At 40.6% G+C, this 23,943-nt stretch overlaps 1 protein-coding gene across 3 annotated transcripts; it reads left to right on the forward strand.

The window, feature by feature from the left end:
* Nucleotides 1–911: 911 nt before the first annotated feature.
* On the forward strand, nucleotides 912–22,480 carry LOC147444730 (endo-1,3;1,4-beta-D-glucanase-like). 3 transcript variants are annotated; one of them, XM_086527274.1, is made up of 7 exons: nucleotides 912–1,531; nucleotides 2,877–2,898; nucleotides 2,984–3,104; nucleotides 3,306–3,396; nucleotides 21,692–21,781; nucleotides 21,912–22,012; nucleotides 22,101–22,480. In XM_086527274.1, exons 1-7 carry the CDS (start codon nucleotides 1,450–1,452, stop codon nucleotides 22,251–22,253), a joined length of 660 nt encoding a protein of 219 aa, XP_086383400.1. In that variant the 5' UTR covers nucleotides 912–1,449; the 3' UTR covers nucleotides 22,254–22,480. The 3 variants fall into 3 exon arrangements, with proteins under 3 accessions (XP_086383400.1, XP_086383399.1, XP_086383398.1); XM_086527272.1 differs by having other exon boundaries at nucleotides 917–1,491; XM_086527273.1 differs by lacking the exon at nucleotides 21,692–21,781 and having other exon boundaries at nucleotides 916–1,491.
* Nucleotides 22,481–23,943: the final 1,463 nt, after the last annotated feature.

Genomic DNA, 23,943 nt, shown 5'->3' on the forward strand with positions numbered 1-23,943 from the left:
AGGCATTCTAATGTGGACCATGCATGACTATCCCGGGCTAACAGAATGCTCAGGTGATCTATTGACACTCCTCACTCAGACACTGTAAATCTTGTTTTTTCCCATAGTTGATCTATTATCATGTGTATACATTCAGGGCTTCAAACAAGCGGATACAGAGCATGTGTCACATGTGGACCTAGACTGAATGCACGTAGGGCACCCTCACTGAAGAAGAAAATCTACGAAGGTCATCAAGCGTATCTTCCAGAGAATCATGTGTTACGCGACGGCTTTTTGGGAAGAGAGCCACCAAGGATGTCTGCACAAGCATGGTTAGAGCAGAAGGAGATGTGCGATGACGGATTGCCTCCAGGGATGAACCTACTTCACACCGAGTTCGCACCAAATTTGGTGTGGTGTGCAGACCCTCTCAAGTTCACAACAAGCTCACACTTTGTTCACGTCGAGTTCGCACCAAATTCGGTGTGGTGCACATACCTCCAAAATTTGGTGTGGTGTGCAGACCCTCTCAAGTTCACAACAAGCTCACACTTTGTTCACGTCGAGTTCGCACCAAATTCGGTGTGGTGCACATACCTCCAAAATTTACTCTTAGTTCACACCTAGTTCAAATGACGATCGAACGACCCGGATTGGACCCGCCTCGTGACACCTAATGTGAGGCATTGATCCCACCTCCCTAGGGAGGTGCCTCCCTAAGGAGGTGTCAATTGGGGGGGGGGGGGGGGTTTACCTAAATTGGCCTAACTTCTTGGATGCGTGGGTCGCATGCTGGTTTGAACTAACAAGGTCCTTTAGGTCGAAGTATTTTGATGTTGATAGCCTACCCCATGATCCTAATATTTTCCCCCTTTGTGAGGAAGGCTCTCTACTAATAAATAAAATGAGGTAGTAGATTGTTTCTCTGAAAGCGATGGCTCTATACTAAGATTTTGAATGTTCAAATCGCTTTGGAACATGTCGCAGAGTTGCGCGTGTCCTCAGTACTCTGCGCTATGGAAGATCAACAATATCAAATGCGCAGAGAGAGAGAGAGAGAGAGAGAGAGAGAGAGAGAGAGACTCTGCACGGCCAATAAGAATCACCACCCGAGAGAAAGAGTCTGCACGGCCAATAAGAATCACCACCCAAGCTCCAGAGAGAGAGAGAGAGAGAGAGAGAGAGAGAGAGAGAGACTCTGCACGGCCAATAAGAATCACCACCCGAGAGAGAGAGAGTCTGCACGGCCAATAAGAATCACCACCCAAGCTCGAGAGAGAGAGAGAGAGAGAGAGAGAGAGATGAAGTTGCCGGTGCTCATTCTAGTACTTTGTGTCTTGGCGGTGTGTTCTCCTCGATGCTGCAGCTCTACTAGTAGCCCCAGCCCACCACCGCAACAGAAGCCCTGCTGCGTTACGAAGGAGAAAACCTTTGGCCCCTTTGTATCCTACATCACTTCCCCCTACCATGTCCCAAAAGCAGCCGCCGTCATTGCTAGCGATGTCTTTGGTATGCTGCCCTAATCGAGTCGAGAGAGAGAGATCTGTAGGTAAGCCCATATAATATAGAGAGGGAGAGTCTTAGACTGAAGAAAAGTGGGCATTATAGTGCTACGCAAGGTTTATGTAATCTAGAAACGTTCTACATAAAGCTTGGAAACTCGAATATTGAAGTGAAGCTTAAATACATCACAAAGTCTTTCTATATACAGATATGATAATTAGTGATTTAGTCTCTGTTTGTTATCCTTTTTCTTGTGTGTGTTGATTTTGTGTTTCGTGAAGATGTTATAACCTTATACACCTTAGGTATAGAAACTCTGCTCTTCATACTTCAGAGTTGTAGTATTGAACAATAAACCCTTGATTTTCTTTTTCCCCTTTCCTTGTTGATGTTGTTTAATTATAAGAGGAAGGACTTTATGAGGAATTTGATCGTCGGATCCATGCCATCATTGAGAGGCGTAGAGTGGCTCCTATCAAGTTCTTCACAGAGGAGAAGATCGAGGCCATGAGGCATAGGTCTATGAGAGGCTTCATGTGATGTCATCGTTGTGTAGGTTGTTTGCTATTTTGTTTAGTTTGTTTCATTCCGGGATATGGAACATATGATTCATGATTGTGTAACCTCTTTTGGTCTCTTAGGTCTTTTAGGCCTTTTGCAGACGTTAATGAACATTTCATTTTTCTCTGTCTTCTTTCAAAAAAGGGGGGCTTGTACCTTTTGCATTAAATAAAATTCGATTATCTCTCAAATATACAAGAAATATGAAAAAAACTACAATGAAATCATGGAAATAAAACACCTGTGCAGAGGGATAAGATACAATCAATCAAAAAAATGGTGTAGAAGGCACTGGCTTTGTGAAGCCTACACAAATCTGCCAAAGTTTTTTCTACCTCTGACAATATAATGAAACCATGAAATCTAGTGCTAACTACCAAAAGCATTTGTTTGTCTGTTGTAAGGGGCCATCAAACATCCTATAGTAACTAATAAGCTTAAAAAGACTAGATGTCATACCTCAAAATCATCTGCATCCAGCTCATCAAGTTTCTATGTCATAAACCAAGAGATGCACAGAGCCATATTGTAAGAGATAGGGGAGGAATCCAACCGTCCTCTGTTCTAAAAACAGGAACATACCAAGAAGAAGGGCTCTTTGACCATACAAGCCATCACTAATTTGGCTCTCATTTATACTTGAAAAAGTTCCATGTCTATTAAATCTTTGGAATCAACTAGCGTTTGCTCTTGTAAAACATCATATACAACATTTCAACACAAACACTGAGGGACCTAAAGATACAAAGTTGTAGTTGCAGATTATGAGTGCACTGAATTTTTGGGTTCTATATTTTTAATCTATGATTGTTTTCTTATGATTGTTGTAGGTTTTGAGGCTCTGCTTCTGAGGTATGCCTCAGCTTCCTGCTGTAATACATTTTGTCTAAACCATTTCCAGTTTGTAGTCGTTTTATCAGTATTTTGTGCTCTTTAGAAAGTTTGCAGATAAAGTTGCCTCTGCTGGTTATTTTGTTGTTGTGCCGGACTTTTTCAATAATGATCCTTATGATCCTGCTACAACTTCTTTGGATGCCTGGCTCCAAAATCATCAACAGGTGCGACTATAAGCATAATTATGTATTGCTCTTTATGTTATGACATGCTTGCCCAAGAGATATAATTAGAGGTGAGGGTCTTTTCTTATGAATGCTAAGCACTGCTATCATTACATATTGCTCTTGTCTTCTCTAGTCATGACATGCTTATTAGGATTGTGGATCGATGCTTATGAATCTTAAGCACTTCTATCCTTTTAGTTGGACTCGGTTCCAGGAGCCAAACAAGTTATTGAATTACTATACAAGAAAGGTTTTTCCTCTGTCGGAGCTATTGGGTTTTGTTGGGGAGGTACTTTCTTCTTACCTTCTTCAACAATTTTATAGAAGCCCTGCCTTCCTCTTTTTGCATGTTTGTGTATGTAAGTTTTGATGTGTGTGTGTGTGTGTGTGTGTGTGTGTGTGTGTGTGTGCGCGCACACACACACACATGTGCGTGTTTCAATAACAATATAACATATACACCAAAGAATCCTTTTAGATCACAAAAGACACTAAAAACTGTGTCAATAAAAAAGAGGTATAATTCCCATTCATAGTACATAACATTATTTATACACCAGTGTTGAAATCAAGAGCCACAAGATATAATAGTCCACATCTTCCAGCCAAGGAACTTTGAAAACCATAGTTGAGAAGGTAACCCTCACCTGCACCCATGGAACCAACACAACAATCAGTTAGCATTGGCACCGTATGGAGGTGATGCATGGGTATCCCTCATGTTATAGATGTCACCCAGCTAAAATGTTTTCAAAGATAAATAATAAAAAATGTGAAGCTACTCATATATTCAAAGATGTTTTCATATACAAGGGGAAAAAACCATTTGGAGCCCCTTTAGCTTTGCAAGCTCTCATGAGATAAGACCAGACCATACACGCCGTTGTCTAACGCCCCACAAGTGTGTCAACCCCACTATATAGGGTCATACACCAGATATTTAGGCAAAACCTCTATCAATACACTGCCTTTCAAGGTCACATTTAAGAAGATACAACTTATCAATGCTTCTTTACATGCTTATAACCAACCGTAGAAACGCATTGACAAATATCCCTAAACGCAACAATGAATTTTAAACCAAAGTCATAGACACCGAAAGGGTGTTCATAAACATGCATTTGATAGGAAAAATCAATTCCTAACTAAGAAGGTGAGTTAAAACCAGTGTTGTAAATACAAAAACATCTCAGCAGAAGTTGCCATCAAAGTACCTCTACCGTCATATGCATGAGAGTTTTCCCATACCAACATGTCAATCACAACCCATCAATTAGTTCGGAAGCAGTCCATTTCAATGCCAAAACGTCACCTGAGATTGAGTCGGAGCAGCCAGCTCCACAATAGCTTGCTTATCCTTGCCCTTTGCCTTAGATCTGACACTTAACATTACCCTTGCAAGTAAAACCTTCACAGTTCTAATGTAGAGACAACAACTCCCAAGAACACACACAGAGCCAATGCTAAGTGAGCATGTAAATCACACATTTTTATAGGGTTTGGAGTAGATAGCCACTGTCCTTCACAGCCATATGGCGGGCCCGATTTCAATAGGGAGGATGGTGCAGCAGCACCGCTTGTATAGAGAGAGAGAGGGAGGGAGAGAGAGGGGGAGGAGAGAGAGAGAGAGAGAGAGCACTAAGGACGCAGTATGAAAGCGTGAAGCAAAAGCTACCGGGAGATGCACGTGTGCAAGATTGGGCTGTATGTAGCCAGGCGTGAGTGCAGGAAGGGGGTAGCACTAGGGATCAAAATTTGCAGAGAGAGAGAGAGAGAGAGAGAGAGAGAGAGAGAGAGAGAGAGAGAGAGAGAGAGAGAGGCTCGTACATTTTGGGAAAACTCACTTGTGTTGAGTTGTGGATATTCCACTTTTATTATATATGACTTTAAAAATGTGTCCAGGTTCAATGTGGACCTGGACAAAGTATAAAAATGTACATAAGGGGTTATTTAGGGCCTTCAACCCAACAACCTCCCACTTAAAGGCATAAATTATGCCTTTAAGTTAACCAACTCCCACCAGTTGTATGCAATGCTTGTGTTGTTGAGCCTTAGCAAGACTCTTGGTGAGACCATCTGCAGGGTTAGCCTGTGTATGGATCTTAGTCAAAGTGACTAGACCATCCTCCAATACCTGACGTATGAAGTGGTACCACACATCTATGTGTTTGGTACGCGCATGAAACATGGCATTTTTTGCTAAATAGACAACACTTTGGCTATCACATCCCAACACGGGAATATGAGCAGGCATGCCAAGCTCTTTTGCAAGTCTGCCGAACCAAATGGCTTCCTTTGAAGCTTTTGTGGCTGAAATGTTTTCAGCCTCAGTAGTACTCAATGCCACAATTTTTTGCAACCTAGAACACCAAGAGACTGCACCACCAACAATAGCAAATACATAACCACTGGTAGATTTCCTAGTATCCATGTCACCTGCCATGTCGGCATCACAATATCCCTACAACTTTAAGTCACTTTTACCATAACAAATACACTTTGATTGTGTACCTTTCAAATATCTCAAAATGCATTTAACAGCTTCCCGCTTTGCCAGGAGTCGACATGTATCGACTAACAACTCCCACTACATAGGCAATGTTGGGACGAGTGGCAGCCATAGCATACATAAGAGAACCACAAGCTGATGCATAAGGGATTCCCTTCATTGCTTTCAATGCCACCTCATCCTTGGGGCAATCTGCTTTGCTAAGCTTGGTGTATGGAGGTAAAGGTACTGCAAGAGGCTTAGCATCAGGCATATTAAACTCGTCAAGTACTTTTGCAATGTACTTTTCTTGACATAAAAACAACAATTTCAGCTTTCTATCTCTTTTAATACACATGCCCAAAATATGCTCTGCATCACCCAAATCCTTCATAGCAAATGTTGAATTTAGCTTACGCTTCAGAGCATCGAGACTAGTCTTATGTTTCCCAGCAAGCAGCATGTCATCAACATAGAGAACAAGTATGATGGGACTACCATCTTCATCCCTTTTCATATACAAACAATGATCTGTATGGCTGCGTTTAAAGCCTTGAGACAACATAAAAGTGTCAAACTTCTTATACCATTGATGTGATGATTGTCTCAAACCATACAGATCCCTTTTCAGTTTTCATACTAGTTCCTCGTGTGTAGGAACTACAAAACCCTCAGGTTGTTTCATGTATATGTCCTCCTCAATGTCACCATGCAAAAACGTTGTCTTTACATCCATTTGATTCAATTCCAAATCAAGCACCACAACGAGAGCAAAAAGGACATGTAACGTTGTAAGCTTTACAACACGGGAAAATATTTCTTGAAAATCAATTTCTTCTTTCTGTGCATATCCTTTTGCAACCAATCTTGCCTTGTACTTTGGTGTTTCATCAACAATCTTAATCTTGTACACCCATTTGTTAGGAAGAGCCTTTCTCCCTTTAGGCAGTGACACAAGATCCCAAGTATCATTTGCATACAAGGATTTCATTTCCTCTTGCGTGGCAAGCTCCCACTTACTGCTTGATTCACATGACTTAGCCTCTTTGTAAGTAGGAGGTTCATCCTCATCTGTGAACATTACATGATGCAAAGAGGGATTAAATCTCTACGGTTGCCTTCTTAAACGAGTTGACTTACGTACCCAATGATCTACATTCTTAGGCAACGGATCTACATCATGAGGCAACTCATTTTTAGCTCTATCATGCTGCTAAAAATCATTTTCAATCAATTCAGGTGGTTGTCCATCCTCATTAGGTGCATCAATATCATGTCCTACCTCTTCTGTCTCAAGGTTAACCGGCTGATTATCAATTTCAGCTTGCGGTAATGCATCATGAGGCTCTTTTTCAACATCAATGGATGGTACGAAAGGCTGAAATCTTATTGTTTTCTTGTTAGCATCAGATTTTGTAGCATTCTTAAGCAATTTTGCCTCATTGAAAACTACATCTCAGCTACAAATTACCTCTCTAAATTGTGGTAACCACACTCTATAGCCCATTTCACCTTCTTCCCCATGACCCAGGAAGACTCCTTTGATGGAGTTCATATCAAGCTTTGTTCTCAAGTCATTGCCTACATAAACAAAAGCTTCGCAGAGCCAAATACTCTCAAATGATCATAAGAGGCAGGTTTGCCAGACCAAACCTCCTTTGGAATGTCGTTTTTCAGCGTTGTATTTGGAGAGCGATTGCAAATATGAACTGTAGTTTTTAATGCCTCTCCCCAAAACTCTTGGGAAAGATTAGCAATGGACAAAATGCAACACACTCTCTCACATAACATACGCTTGTACCTCTCAGCCACCATTCAAAGATGGATTATAGGGGGTGTCAACTCCCTTTTAATCCCATTATCATCACAAAAACGATGAAATTCAGCAAATACATATTCTCCTCCATTGTCCGACCTGAGACATTTAATCTTAGAAATCTTTTGAGTAGTGAAAAAAGCATGAAACTTCTTAAAAGCATTAAAAGTATTAGTCTTATTTTTCAACAAATGCACCCAGCCTTTCCTAGTACAGTCATCAATGAATGTAACAAAATACAATGCACCACCAAAAGATTTAATAGGCATAGTGCATACATTGGAGTGAATAAGATCAAGAGGATTAGCTTTGCGAGAGACACCAGAGTAATAAGAAGATTTCTTTCGCTATCCATAAAGACAATCGTTACAAAAATCAAGTTTTTGCCTTTTACATCAACCCTCTTCAGAGAGGAAAGCACATCAATACCCCTTTGGCTCGTATGAACAAGTCTCTTATGCCACAATTCTGTATGTGAAGCAACTTCAGCAACAGCAAGAAACTTTCTAGGCAAAGCTTTACATCAAAGATAGTACAAAGTACCTCTTTTAGACCCTTTTGCAACAATCATAGAGCCCTTAAGAAACTTCCATGAACCCCCACCAAAGATGGTAGTAAAACCATGTGCATCTAACTCGCCAACAAATAGAAAACTTTTCTTAATGCCTGGTACAAACCTGACATCATTCAATACAAGCTCTTGACCATTGTTAAGATCCAAACGCATGGTACCCATTTCCTCAATATTGCAAGAAAAATTATCACCAAGGTACACCTTGCCATAATTGCCTACAGCATATGTAGCAAAACACTCCAAAGATGGAGTCACATGGAAAGACGCACCAGAATCTACTATGCAAGACTCGAATAGGTCATCATTAGCACTAAGCAATGTATCAATGGCATTTTTTCCCGAGATAAGCATGTCTTCTGCATTAGCTATGTAATGGAAATGGCCTATAAACTTTGAGAGTAGTGGAATTAAAAAATTAGATGAAGTAATTTTGTGAGATTTCTTTGTGAGCATAGCCGGTGAACTTAATTGATGGTAGCAACATAAACATGGTAGTTGACTTGGCATAAACATGGTACTTAGTTACCTTGGCATGAATAATACTTTTGCAAAGAGAGAGTTTAGAGAACATGACAATAGTTGAGGACCGGATTCATACGGAGCCGGTCCCCCCTCCAATAGAAATTTGTATTATAGTTTCTCCCATCAAGAGAGACTTGGTACAATACAATCTTTGTGTTCCTTGCGACCTAGGTGATGCAATGAAGATGGAAAGCTTCATGCATCACAAACATAACATAAACTTTGTAAAAAGCATTAACTATCCCAAGCCTCAGTCCCAAGGCCTCAAACACCTTCCAAGGTGGAGATACCTAGCGGGGAATGAGGGTAGGGAAGAGGAACAAGAAACATTCCATAGAAGAAAGAAATAGTTCCTCACCTATCATCACTCTTCTTGCTAGCATACATAATAGCATAGTAATGAAGATGGAGAAGATGGCAAGCTTAATCATTGAAGCATGTCTCTTGGTTGATTTGCATTCCATAGCCAAGAGTGTTGGTGTAGGCTCTCACTCCTCACAAGCTTCGAGAAGGAGGTGGAGTTACTCAACTTTCACCAAGTGAGAATGGTCCACAAAATGAGTGTGTGTGTGGTGTATATCCCCCAGCACCCCTCTTGCTTGCTTCGAGCGAGTTGTAGCTTTTACACATGTTTCAAGCTCATTGAACCCCTCTTCCCCCTAGCCAATCACATGCAGCATGGCATTCAAGTACATGGGTAGTCTTTGGACAAGTGTCCTCCTTACCCCTTAGAGAGAGAGAAAGAGAGAGAGAGCTTGAAAATATCTAGATATGTGTTGGATGGAACTAAAATCTCATTGGGCCCCTCTTTAGCCCAACCAATAGCATTCAAGCACACCATGTGGTTAAGCTTAGGGAGAGTCTAACATGTGTCCCATGTGCCCTTTTAGAAAAGGGGTGCCCTTTGGGTGAGTGGAGGTTAAGTCAAAGATTCCCCTAACTTTGGGACTTTCATGCATAGGAAGCTTCTCAAGAACCTTCCTCATTAAGTTTTTAGGGCCTCTTTTTGACTCAAGCACCTTACCCCCCAAGCATGGAAAGCTTCTCAAGAACCTTCCTCATTAAGTTTGTAGGGTCTCTTTCTTACTCAAGCACCTTACCCCCCAAGCATGGGAAGCTTCTCAAGCACCTTCCTCATTAAGTATGACAAGCACCTCAAGTACCTTAGTCATCAAGCATGACAAGCACCTCAAGCACCTTAGTCATCAAGCATGCACCTTAGGCATCAAGCACGACAAGCACCTCAAGCTTAGGTCGGGTTCCCACCTTAAGCTTAGCCCTAGCTTGCCTAGGGTCAAAGGACTTTTAACCACTAACCATTGGAGGTCTTTAATGAAGCTAACCCTAAGGTCTTTTAAGCTCCATTAGATGCACATTGCTCTTTGATAGACTACCTCCTTTTGGACTCCTATTGAGATGTAACCATCTCTCCTCTTGGTCACCTGCTAAGGTAAGTCTAGAAGCACTTATTGCACATTTCTCTTTGATAGACCATCTCCTTTTGGACGCCTATTTAGATGCAACCATCTCTCCTTTTGGTCCCATATTGAGATAGGTCTAGAACCACATGTCTCTATTCTAACTCTTGTTCCCGTTTATTCTCCCACATAAAATGATCAGTTTAATATAAGAAAATCATTTGGTAAAGTTAAATATTATATTTTATGGAATTACCTCTCTCTTGAAATCATAGTCGTCCTCGACTATGAGGTAAAGAAGATAAAGCCTAGTCATTAGTCCATGTTTCTTAGCGGGTAGAGGCTCCCTTTTTACCCTACGACATCATTCCAAGATGGATAACTAGTCCATTTGGTGCTTGGGGGACGTAGTTTCCACAAGCATATCTGCTCTTTAGTCCATATCATACTTCCAAAGTAGAGTGACAAGTTCTACTTGGTGTTTGTTAGACGTGGTCACAACAAACATGATCCTAGGCATGCATACTATTTAAATTTGTGCACAATAAAAGAGAACTAGTTTTATAAGACAAAAACATTGTTCATTTAAAATGCATTTTCATATGCTTACTTTAAGGCATCATTGTAAGCATGTCAAGGTTCATAATATCGTTAAGCTAGGTTCTTTGCATCCATCTAGCATCTTTAAAAGAATAATTCTTCCACTTAATAAGATATCGTCACATAATCTTACCGTTTCTTAATACCTTGTCTTCATGTCATAGGATGGACTCAGATTGAAGTACTTCTTCTTGATCTTTGATTTTTGGAGGGTCTGCAACTATTGCTTCTTTTGATGGAGCTCCTTTGTAAGGCTTACATAGGCTCTCATGGAAAACATGGTGCATGAGCCAATGGTTGGGCAACTTTAATTGATAAGCCATCTCATTGATTGGCTTAAGAATTTAAAAGGAACATAGTATCTTTTTGCTAGTTTAGCATAATACTCTTGGTGGCCCATAGTATGCCTTAGATGAGCCTTGAGAAACTTTACCAAGACCCAATCATTTTCCTTAAAGGCTAAGGCTCTTCTGTGCTTATTAGCAGCAGCCCTTTTTGCCTTTGCTTTGAGATAGATATAACCTCTTTAATCTTTGAAAAATATTCTTGTGAGTCTCGACTATATTCATCAGTAGTAGCAAAGATCTTCCCATGTACTTTAAGTAGTAAGGGACTTTTGGATCTTCCTTCTTTAACTTCGAAAGGTGCTTTCCCCATAGAAGTATGTACAATGTCATTGTACACATACTCTATAAGATGTAGGTACTTCTCTCATTGAGAACATTGATCCGCTTCCATGACATAGGCTTTTAGTAGATCAAGAATCGTTAGATTAGTTATTTCACTTTATGGATGATAGATCGAAAGAAAAATTTAATCTCCTTCCTAGATTCTCAAAGAGACCCTTCTAGAAATTACTATGGTCATTCTAGGATCTTTGTCCTACACTATGAATGTTGGAAAGCCATGACGCTTGAAAATTTGAGATCTATAGAGGGTTGCTATTTGATGTGCCTTAATAGCCTTTTTGACAGGCATAGAGTGTGTTTTCTTGTTAAGCCTGTCGACTGAAACAATCCAAGTTGCTTCCTTCGATCAAATTTCAGCTTATGGTATACCACACATTTTGAAACATACTCTTGGATGTTTACTTTTCATGGTAGACCAACAAAAATACATTTCTACTCCTTGAAGAGTAGACTATGGAATCCCTGTTTGCCCCGCACAAGGAGAAGTATGGGATTCATACATGTATTTCTTATTGCATGGGTGGTTAACACATAGCCTATTGCCATTTGGACGATAACTGTCCTTCAAGGTGAATGGTTCTTTTTTCTTCCCTATTGCAAAGGTTGTAATTACATACTTAAAGTCTTGCTCGGTAGCATACTCACCTATCATAAAAGATAGATCATTGTGAGTTGCTATAGACACCACATTTACCCTTGGTCGTTGTGAAAGTGCATCGACCACTTGATTGTGCTTGCCAACAATGTGAGCAATATGGAATTTAAATTGAAAAAGGAAATTTTCCCACCTCATTTGTTTGTCAGAGAGCTTGGTTTGCGTCATGAAGTTCCTGAGGCTTTGTGATCCATTTGTAGGATGAATGGAGTCCCCAAGAGATAGTGTTTCCACGTGTTTAGGGCATATAGAATAGCTAGTAGCTCTTTCTTGTATTTTCCCAATACTCACTTATCAAAGTTGATTCTTTGACTCTCATATGCTATGGTATGCCCTTCTTGAAGCAAAATAGCTCCAAGGCAATTACCACAAGCATCACATTGGGCCTCAAGTGGATTTGAGAGGTCTAGTAGTGTGAACACACGTTGAGAGATAAGATTCTCCTTAAGCTCTTCAAAAGCTTCTTGCACTTTTGCAGTCCATGAATACTTAACGTTCTTTTTCGTTAAGTCATGTAATGGGCTTGCTATTAGCGAGAATTTTTTAATGAAGCATCTATAGTATGCACACATACCTATGAAGCTTCATACCTCCTGTAGATTCCTTGGATTAGGCCATCCTTTTATTATCTCTAACTTTGTACGGGTGCCATCTTTAGAGAGAATGTGACCTAAATATTGAATTTCTTGTACAAAAAATTCACTTTTCTTTTGATTAATGAAAAGCTTATTCTCTCTCACAACTTGAAAGATTGCTTGGAGGTGTCGCTTATACTCCTCAAGAGAATTTGAATAGCCTGAAGATTTTTGTCCATCATGAGTTTGAATGTGTCTGGAGCATTTGTCAGGCCAAAAACTTATCAAATACATCTTCTATCCACGGCACGGGAAATCTATTTTTGATAGATAGTGATCTTATTTAGTAATCCATAGTCAACACACATGTGATATGTGTCGTCTTTCTTTTGCACTAGAAGTGATGGTGAACAAAATGCAGAGGAGCTAGACCTCACCATCCCTTTTTCCACCAATTCATACACTTGCCTCATGATCTCCTCTTGTTGAGCTTGTGAAACTCGATAAGGAGGCTTGTTAGGCGACGAGCTTCCTGATAGGAGATCAATTGCATTGTCATCATCCCTCATTTAAGAGGTAGCTCACTAGGGATGTCATCAATAAAAACATCTTGGAGGAAATTAGACAACTCTAATTCCTCTTGATTCCCTTTATTGCTACGTGTAAAACCATTGAAATCATTTGCGGATTCTCCAACAAAATCATATACCCAAAAGAAGAGCTTTTCATGGACTTACCAAAAGTAAGCGTTTTACCAGGGATATGGTGTTCCCTGAGTCATTAGCATGTATGTACATGCCCTTTTTGTTGTAGATAAAGGAGATTCTCCTTTCAGGGAACTTCATGTTGGAAGACATGCAGTTAAACCATGGTGCCCCAATGATAACATTCTCATGTTTGGGAGGGGAGATGAAGAGATCCTTTTTGTCCACATAGCTTTGGACATGAAGCCTTAATTTTCCAATTAAGAAAGTAACTGAGACATCTTGTTCCTTGATAGCTCCATTGGCTTTCAATGCATCTCCCATCTTGTGGGCTTGTATGCCTAGCTTAGTGGTCAACTCCGTGGATATGAAGTTGTGAGTTGAACTAGGGTCAAACAAAATAAAGGCATCATGATTTTGCATCTTTCCCCAAGCATAGGAAAGGAGAAATCCTTGGCAATGAGCATCCTCTTTTGGAGCTTCAAACATAGAGGCTCTAGGAGTCTTATTGTGGGAAATTCTCTTGGGGCAAAGATGATAACCAGGGCCTTGCTCCCCACACTTAAAACATTTGTGGTCCTTACAAAAAGCTTCTAGCTCTTTAGGAGAGAGTTTATGTTTACCTTTGTAAACTCCCTTCTCCTTGGACCGATTGTTGTTGTTGTTAGAATAGCCTTGGTAAGAATTTTGGGCATTGTTTTTCCCCTTGGCATCACTTTTGTCTTTATTTTCCATGGGCTTGACATTCCGTCTAGCCCCTTGTTGGAAATTGACGTCCGAAGCAACCATGGTGTGGTGGATTACTTTGGTGATAGAACCAGGTTGTTGAGAGTTGACATACTCGGCCATCCCTTTGGGTAATCCCGCACAAAATTGTTGCTTTTGCTCGGCAAAGTTTATCTTTTGAAAGATAGTAGCCTTGAGATGTAAATCCCAAAACTTGTCCACATATTTGTGGATAGACTCATGAGAGAGAAGCTTTAAACTCCGCCATTTGGTGAGCAGTTTTTCCTTTGCATTTCTTGCAAGGAATTGCTTCATGATGGAAACTCATAGAGTTTTCCATGTCTTTGGGGCTTTGCCATTGCCATGAAAGCTAGCCCACCATTGACGAGCCGATTTTTGGAAGTGCACAGCTACAGGGTGTAGCTTGGAGGACTCCGTGAAGACCTCGTCTCCAACGGCCGCATCATATTGTTGGATGAAGGCCAATACTTTGTCGGTAGCACCAAAGGTGCCATCATAGGTGAGAAAAGAGATACTCTTTCCTCCCTCTTTGAACTTCTTGAGCTTTTGTGACCTTCTCCATGCAGGGTAAGATTTGCGATGTCCTCCCTTCTTATATTCTCTAGGCGAATAGCCATAGATTTCATCGATAGAGGAGGAAGGTGAAGAAGAATGAGAAGAGGGTGACCTCTTTCTTGCCCTTTTCTTCCTTGGTTTCCTCTCTTCCCTTTTGGAGTGACGACGAGAAGGACTATGGGTTAACCGTTTCCTCTTGGGAGGAGTTGGCGATCGTTTAGTCCACCTTCTTTGTGGAGCCACATCTTTGGTGGAATTTAGGGATTCATTGCTTTCTTGATCTTTGGATTCCTCCTCTCGTATGGGAGAGAGTCTTCTTTTGGGGGTCTCATCAAGAGGCCTCCTAAACTCTCTCTCCTCTTGGAGAGGAAAGAAAATCCCATAAGCATGAAGTTGTTGAGTAACTTCGGCTTCCAAAGCGGGGTTGCCCATAGCTTGTTGCAACCTAGTGTCAAGATAATTAACAAACATGGGGACATCATCATTAGCACCTTCATGTGCAAAATCAAAGTTATCAATGTTCACTCTACTCTCTTGGTTATTGTCAGCCATGTTAATTAAACTTATGTGTTTATTTAGTGTATGCTTTGGCAATTCAAAACCTTAGTTGCTACTCCTCTTAGCCTTTGAAAATAGGCACTTTCTACACCCACGGCTTGAATTGGTTAATTATAGAGAGTAGTGGAGTGAGTCTAAAATAGCAAAGTTGCAGAGGGATAGCTCCTTTCAGACTTCTTATGTCTCAATAATGGTAAAGCCGTAGGCAAGTCTAAAAAGATTCCATTATTAAAACCAAAGCTCCCGAGGTGTGCACCATATCCCACGTACTGGGCTCAACAAAATCGATAATAAATCCCAGTCCCACTTACCCTAATATAATTAACAAAATCAACCATTAATAGGCTACTTAAGGACCTCTCTTCTTAAGCAAGAAAAGAGAAACCAAATGCTCTAATATCAATGTAATGGAAATGGCCTATGAACTTTCAGAGTAGCGGAATTAGAAAATTAGATGAAGCAATTTTGTGAGATTGCTCTGTGAGCCTAGCGGGTGAACTTAATTGATGGTAGCAACATAAACATGGTACTTAGTTAACTTGGCATAAACATGGTACTTAGTTAACTTGGCATGAATAATACTTTTGCAAAGAGAGAGTTTAGAGAACATGACAATAGTTGAGGACCGGATTCATACGGAGCCGGTCCCCCCTCCAATAGACATTTGTATTATAGCTTCTCCCATCAAGAGAGACTTGGTACAATACAATCGTTTTTTTCCTTGTGACCTAGGTGATGCAATGAAGATGGAAAGCTTCATGCATCACAAACATAACATAAACTTTGTAAAAAGCATTAACTATCCCAAGCCTCAGTCCCAAGGCCTCAAACACCTTCCAAGGTGGAGAGACCTAGCGGGGAATGAGGGTAGGGAAGAGGAACAAGAAACATTCCATAGAAGAAAGAAATAGTTCCTCACCTATCATCACTCTTCTTGCTAGCATACATAATAGCATAGTAATGAAGATGGAGAAGATGGCAAGCTTAATCATTGAAGCATGTCTCTTGGTTGGATTTGCATTCCATAGCCAAGAGTGTTGGTGTAGGCTCTCACTCCTCACAAGCTTCAAGAAGGAGGTGGAGTTACTCAACTTTCACCAAGTGAGAATGATCCACAAAATGAGTGTGTGTGTGGTGTATATCCCCCAGCACCCCTCTTGCTTGCTTCGAGCGAGTTGTAGCTTTTACACATGTTTCAAGCTCATTGAACCCCTCTTCCCCCTAGCCAATCACATGCAGCATGGCATTCAAGTACATGGGTAGTCTTTGGACAAGTTTCCTCCTTACCCCTTAGAGAGAGAGAGCTTGAAAATATCTAGATATTTGTTGGATGGAACTAGAAGCTCATTGGACCCCTCTTTAGCCCAACCAATAGCATTCAAGCACACCATGTGGTTAAGCTTAGGGAGAGTCTGACATGTGTCCCATGTGCCCTTTTAGAAAAGGAGTGCCCTTTGGGTGAGTGGAAGTTTAAGTCAAAGATTCCCCTAGCTTTGCGACTTTCATGCATAGGAAGCTTCTCAGGAACCTTCCTCATTAAGTTTGTAGGGTCTCTTTTTGACTCAAGCACCTTACCCCCCAAGCATGGAAATTTCTCAAGCAGCTTCCTCATTAAGTTTGTAGGGTCTCTTTTTTACTCAAGCACCTTACCCCCCAAGCATGGGAAGCTTCTCAAGCACCTTCCTCATTAAGTATGACAAGCACCTCAAGTACCTTAGTCATCAAGCATGACAAGCACCTCAAGCACCTTAGTCATCAAGCACGAACCTTAGTCATCAAGCACGACAAGCACCTCAATCTTAGGTCGCATTTCCACCTCAAGCTCATTGCCTAAGGTACACTAACCATTGGAGGTCTTTGATGAAGCTAACCTTAAGGTCGTTTAAGCTCCATTAGATGCACATTGCTCTTTGATAGACCACCTCCTTTTGGACCCCTATTGAGATGTAATCATCTCTCCTCTTGGTCCCCTGCTGAGGTAAGTCTAGAAGCACTTATTGCACATTGCTCTTTGATAGACCATCTCCTTTTGGACCCCTATTGAGATGCAACCATCTCTCCTTTTGGTCCCATGTTGAGATAGGTCTAGAAGCACATGTCTCTATTCTAACTCTTGTTCCCGTTTATTTTCCCACATTAAATGATCAGTTTAATATAAGAAAATCATTTGGTAAAGTTAGATATTAGATTTCATGACAAGATATCACCAAATCTAAGGGAAGCCGCAAGAAAAATTTCCTCAATGTCTGACAACTCCTCAATGACCACACTAGAGGATACATTTGCATTTCCAGCATCCCTGGAGAAATCACCTGCTGATTTTTCCCCCTTCTTCTCATCTTTCTTCTTCTTCTCTTGCACTTCCTTCTTCCTATCCTGCTCTGCTTATGACCCTTTCTACCACATTGATAGAAAGTGACATCCTTATCGTTTGTCTTGCTCTTACTTCTATTTTGAGTCCTGTTGCCCGCATCACACTTTTGATTTCTACCTCTTGCATTGTAGGCAGAACTGCCACCTTCCCCACTAGACTTGCGTCTAATACCTTCATTGATAATAGACACTCTCACACCATCATACGTGAGGGTGGGATTGTTACTCAAGGAGACAACCAATGTTTACCAAGTATCTGGCAATGTCATAAGCAAGGAAATAGCTTTCAGCTTATCATCAAATTGTTGAAGCCCACTGTCTTGCAACTGACTCAACACACCTGTAAAAGCATTCAAATGCTCAGTAGCTGGCTTTGAGTCATCAAGCTGCATATTCACCAACTTTTGCATCAAATGCACCTGGTTCACAAGCGTGGTGTTCTCATAATTGGCCTTTAGCTTTTTCCATGTTGCATAAGCAGAGTCCAAACGCTTGATGTGTCAAAATGTCATCATTGATAGCCATTTTGATGTAGTCCATGGCCTTCTTATTCAACCTGGCCCACTCTAAGTCAAAAAAACCTTGCGGCTTATTCTCTTTTAATGCATCTTCACAATCCTTTAAGAAGAGGATACCTTGCATGCGTTCTTGCCAGAGGTCGAACCCTTGACCATCGAACCATTTGATTTTCATCAAACTTTTAGTGTCACATGCGGAAGAGGTAGAAGCCATCTTATCTCAACCACAAGTGGCTATACAAGAGAGATGAAATAGGCTGAAAATTTTAGCAAATAGGAGCAACCACAAGACTTTTATACAATAAACCACAATTTCTTTACATGAAACTGTCCAAATCTGAATTTTCAACTAAATATGCCATTTAAATCACCTGTACTCAGCTTTTCACTCAAATCCTTGCACAAAACATCAATACACGTGATCCCACAAATTTGGTACACCTGCATATTGCTATTTTAACGTGTAATAACTTCTAAATCACCTGTTTTGACCTAAAAACAGCCTATTTTGGGCAGTTTTGGCAGTTTTGATGACCTCCTTGATCCCAGAAGTGAGGGGCTTTGCGATGGAAGTGAAAATTGTCGTTGGACAGCAAATTTAATTTGCTGTCCAACAAACTGCGCATGTCCTATTTTGAATCCTAGAGCTCTGATACCAATTGAAAGCGCGAAGCAGAGACTACCAAGAGATGCGCACGGTGAAGGAGTACAAGATTGGGTCATATGCAGCCAGGCATGAGTGTAGGAAGGGGGTAGCGCTAGGGATCAAAATTTTCACAAAGAGAGAGGCTCGTACGTTTTGGGAAGACTCACTTGTGTTGAGTTCTGGGTTTTCCACTTTTATTAAAAGTGACTTTAAAAATGTGTCCAAGTTCAATGTGAACATGGACAAAGTATAAAAATGTACATAATGTGTACATAAGGGGTTATTTAGGGCCTTTAATCCAACAGAATATTGCAGACTCGTCAGGAGGGAGCCACCTCGCTATTAAGTAGCAGACGACATCATTTACAGAGTCGGGTAGTCTGCCCATAAACCCTTTAATAACTAAGGGTTAGGTACCATTAAGGTACCACCAAAAAAATTATTTTCTAGTGAATTTACGCCAATTCTTCACCAAAGGTATCCCAAGCCAATAGCTCCATCTAATTATACTAGGGAAATGGCAACACGTAAAAACCAGCATATGAGTGTGTGTGTGTGTGTGTGTGTGTGTGTGTGTGTGTGTGTGTGTGTACACGTGTGTGTGTGTACCAATACCAGTACTAGTATAGTCTAGTAGTACCAATAAGTAACAATACCAGTACAACCAGTACTACTAGTACAAGTATAGCAGTATCATTATCTGTAGTGTATAGTGTCATTACCAGTAGTAGTATAGTCCAGTAGTACCAGTCAGTACCAAAGGTATCCTAGGCCTAACATTTCTAGCGAATTATACCAGGGCAATAACCAGCCATGTGTGTGTGTGTGTGTGTGTGTGTGTGTGTGTGTGTGTGTGTGTGTGTGTGTGTACTAGTACCAATATATACAGTACCAGTACAACCTATCAGTACCAGTATTAGTATAGCAGTATAGCAGTGTCACTATCAGTAGTGTATAATGCCATTACCAGTACAAGTATAGCAGTATCAGTATCAGTAGCGTAGAGTGTCAGTACCAGTACTAGTATAATCCAGTAGTACCAGTCAGTACCAGTACTAGTACCATTATATACAGTACTTAGTGAATTTAAGCGAGTTATTCACTAAAGGTACCCCAGGCCAACAGTCCCAACAAATTTATACCAGGGAAATAGCAACTCGCTGCAATTAGCCATGTGTGTGTGTGTGTGTGTGTGTGTGTGTTTTACAATAAGAACCCGTTGAAGACTATAGGAGCCTGAGAAACAGAACCATCATAGACATAGATGATGAATAACATTCCAAATTGAATAGACCATAATCCAAGTCATTATACAATCATAACAGAACAGAACCAAAGGTAAATAGTGTAGAGAGTTTCATCCAAATGACGAGTATCCCGATGACTCCCAAGACATCACCAACAAGACCCCAGTAGCCAGAAGTGGGAGAACTATTACCTGCCACCATCAACACCAAAAAATACATTAGTACATACTTTATGAGTGTTAGAAGACAGGTGTCGTGATCCACCCACACTTGTTATCGATGTCACCAGCCCACCAAGCTTGGTGAATGACATCTAACGGTAAGTCATTTCCAAAAAATTGTTACTTATACCATTTACAAAGATTTTAGAATTTTAATTCTTTCAATCTCATGAAAATGTTAAGATTTTAAAATTTTAATTCCTTTGAAATTTTACCACTCTAAAGAGTACACTCCCAATTAAAGCAAGCTTAACATAAGGAAAATCAAGAGTATTAGGATGTCTCACCAAAAAAATGAAAAGCTGAGAGTTAAAAGCATAAACCCTCACGTCAAGTTAGTGTATAATAGAACGTGGAAGCAAGAGAGTTCAAAATTTTGCAACCCAACATAACATCCTAAGTATGCATGATCAACACAACATCCAAAGTATGCATGATCAAGGATATCACTAGAATATAGAGAAACGACAATGATGCACCATCCAAGCCAATGCAAAAGTCAAAAACAATACCTAAGAGATACACCATCAATCAAAACATGACTCAGATGAGTATGGCTAGCAAAACCTCCAATCATGCGTAGGCAACATTTACTTGTATAGTGACCAAGACATTGCTGCCGTAATAGCCATACATGAATCATTGCCCAAATATTATCAAGTGTTGATTTACAGCACGAGACGACCTCAGATGAAGATGCAAAGTAACACTGCATCCCAATTATGCATGCTCAGAACAGTCAATCCCCGTTATGATTAAATAGTTTTCATAGACAACAAGAATCATACATACATGTTTGTGCAACAGACTAATAGAAACAAAACTCACCAGCATGTACATCCCAATCAGGGAAACATCCATACAGAAAGTACTAAGTAGGAACAATCCCTTTGACAACAGACTTAAACCAACTTCAATAGGTATGTACTATAAGTAGGCACAAGAAGCCTACCTGAAGTGGAGCCGAGTATGGCGATAGCAGTCCTGACGAGGTGTAGAGGGAAAATCCAAAGTACGAGCTCTGATTCAAACAGGAAAGCCCCGCATGATTTAAATACCCAACCATCAACGTTGTGCGCTACCTACGCAGAGAGTGATGCCAGCACCGTGTGGTGCAATAAGAGGGGCGCACGCAAATATTTAAAACTAGCAAAACCATCCCCATGGTTGGAAGCTAAAAAAGGAATATAGAACATCAGGTAACGTAGCTAGCAGGCCCACCCACTAGGGAAGGTATTAAATGAATTTAACAAGAATAGTTAGAGTGGGAGGTCCCACCAGAAGGAATTGGAAGATTCCAATAGGAGGGTGGGAGGTCCCACACCAGAAAAAATCTTTTTTATTTAACCTTAGCTCTAGCAAGGTTTGAATATTTTGTGTGTGTGTGTGTGTGTGTGTGTGTGTGTGTGTGTGTGTGTGTGTGTGTGTGTGTGTGTGTGTGTGTGTGTGTGTGTGCGTGTGCGTGCACAGGCGCGTATACATATGTAGCATACATTCATACAAAAACTCTTCAACAATGTTATAGAAGCCCTGCCTACCTCTTTCTACATGTTTATGTATGTAGTTTTAACACGTGTGTGTGTGTGTGTGTGTGTGTGTGTGTGTGTGGCATACATGAACATACAAAAGCTATGTGTATGCCCCTAGTTACATGTAGTATTCATCGGATGGTTTGCAGCTAAAGTTGTTGTAGAACTTGCTAAAGGAAATTTACTGAAAGCAATTGTAATTGCCCATCCTTCATTGGTCACAATCGAAGATATTCAAGGTAAAGCAATTGGATATGAATCTTTGTTTTAACATGCCACTCTAAGGAGTAACCTTACGTTCTAAAAATTGCAAAGAAAATGTGTTGGTCAGAGAGAAGTGATAGGACTCATCCCCTTGCTTGAATGCAGAGGTGGAGACTCCAATAGCGATACTTGCAGCAGAGTTTGACACAATTACGCCCCCGGCTATTATAGAAGAGTTTAGAGATGTTCTGGAGGCAAAACCAAAAGTATTATACATGTTCTTTTCAAGAAGGCTCCCCAAAATGATGAGGCTTACCATAATCTTATTGATTTCTTGCATCTTGTTCTGTGCAGATCAAAAGCTTTGTTCGAATCTATCCTGGAGTTGTTCACGGATGGACGATTCGATACGATCCTGATAATCCTGAAGAGGTTGCTGCAGCAGAGGAGGCTCAAACAAAAATGATTGCGTGGTTGGACAAATTTCTTCGGTGCAAAACAACTTGATTAAACCATGGAACATGAAGTGGCAATGTAACTAGCATGGTTACTTCCAGTTTTTTTGTGTGGGCAGTGTAATACTATGCAACTATAATGTATGGAGCATGCAGGGGAAGGTTTTTTAAAATAACTAATTGCATATCAGTACAAGCCTCTTGCTTGGTGAAGGCATTGTGTAAATCACTTTATGTGGGTCTATGGAGAGGCAATATAAAATAATATTATTATTGGCATTTTGGTTTTGTGGGCAGTATGAAATATTTGTAAGGAGGTGCTATAAATGGCTTCATTTTTATTTTCGAGCAAGTAGTAGGCCTCAAAATGCTACCTAGGTATCTCATGGGCTTGAGCATTGAATCTGTGACAATGGGTTTATGATAAGTCTAGACAGCTTCCTCATAACTTCAGCTCTTATGTCTCTTAAATTCTTTGGATAGTACCATGCCTTTCAATTATTTGTAGTTGTAGCACTCGTATGAAATTACCAAATAGATGTGCTTCATATACCACTGTATGAGCTTGTTTCGTACTCAAAAAGTGATAAGAGGGTGGCATGATAGCCCTCAACCTCTAAAGAACGATTGTATCATATACTTGATTATTATCTCAGGCCCCGTGCAATTCTCAAACTTGGATGGGGCAAGTCTCAGAGATGCGGAAGCAACGTATCTACGAAATTTTCTTGAATGTAATCTAACCACAAAGCAATTGAAGAATGAGGGAATAAACAATCTGTAGATTTGTTCTACATCCATGTGGAGAGGTGATTGCATGTACCCAAACATTGGAGATAGGGTAGAGGAATCAGTTTAGACACATTCAAATTGTATGTGCCAATTTAGAGAAATTCAAATCTTGCCAAATCAATCAAAATGATGCCAAAAGATAGTTGATATGAAAAAGTATAAAACGTTTATGTCATCGAGTACTTAGCAAGTGAAAATTTTATTCAAACTTTGTCTTGATTTTAGGACCTGCCCTTTTATTGGCTCCTTTACCCTAACACCAATGTGATTTCTAGGATGACCAAATTTGTAGGTTCTTTGGTTGCACAAAAAATAGATTTTTTGGCTTTTTATATGGGGAGCGTACTTTCATTTTCAATCTATGAAGAGAGCTTTTGAATTGACAACTGCAAAAAAAAAAAATGAATTGAGCATGTTGGGTCTCTACTCTTAAGAGATTGAACAAGCTCTACTTGAGGTCTTATCAAACTAAACATGGTGTATTGCATCCAAAATAGGCCCAGCCAATTTTTGAAACCAATTGTTTAGGTAGAATCTAGGGAGATACCTTTCTGTCAAGTAAAGTTAAGTGTTTCAGTTTTAATAGGAAAGTGAGGAGCCATCCACGTGTATGTTTGTGAGTAAGAGTCCGGCGAGGACTAGTGTCGCAACTTAATATCATTCTGCTTTCAATTTCAAAAATGCCAGTTGACGGCAAGGGAAAAAGGAAAATTCCGTCCCAAAATTGCGCTTCCTTGGGGAGGCCGTTTTGCCACACAGAAGCAGGCCATGGATGGCCCGAGAGAGAGAGAGAGAGGGGGGGGGGGGGGGGGGGCGTGGACGATGGACCAAGAGAAACAGGTCGCAGCCCCTGGATGGACCGAGGCGCACACACACACAGAGAGAGAGAGAGAGAGAGAGAGAGAGAGAGCTCATCCGCTTCGTTGTGTGGGCAGGTGCATCTCCACTGC

This window comes from Adiantum capillus-veneris, chromosome 13 (assembly GCF_014529385.1).
Source record: "Adiantum capillus-veneris isolate H3 chromosome 13, ASM1452938v2, whole genome shotgun sequence".
Lineage (NCBI taxonomy): Eukaryota > Viridiplantae > Streptophyta > Polypodiopsida > Polypodiales > Pteridaceae > Adiantum > Adiantum capillus-veneris.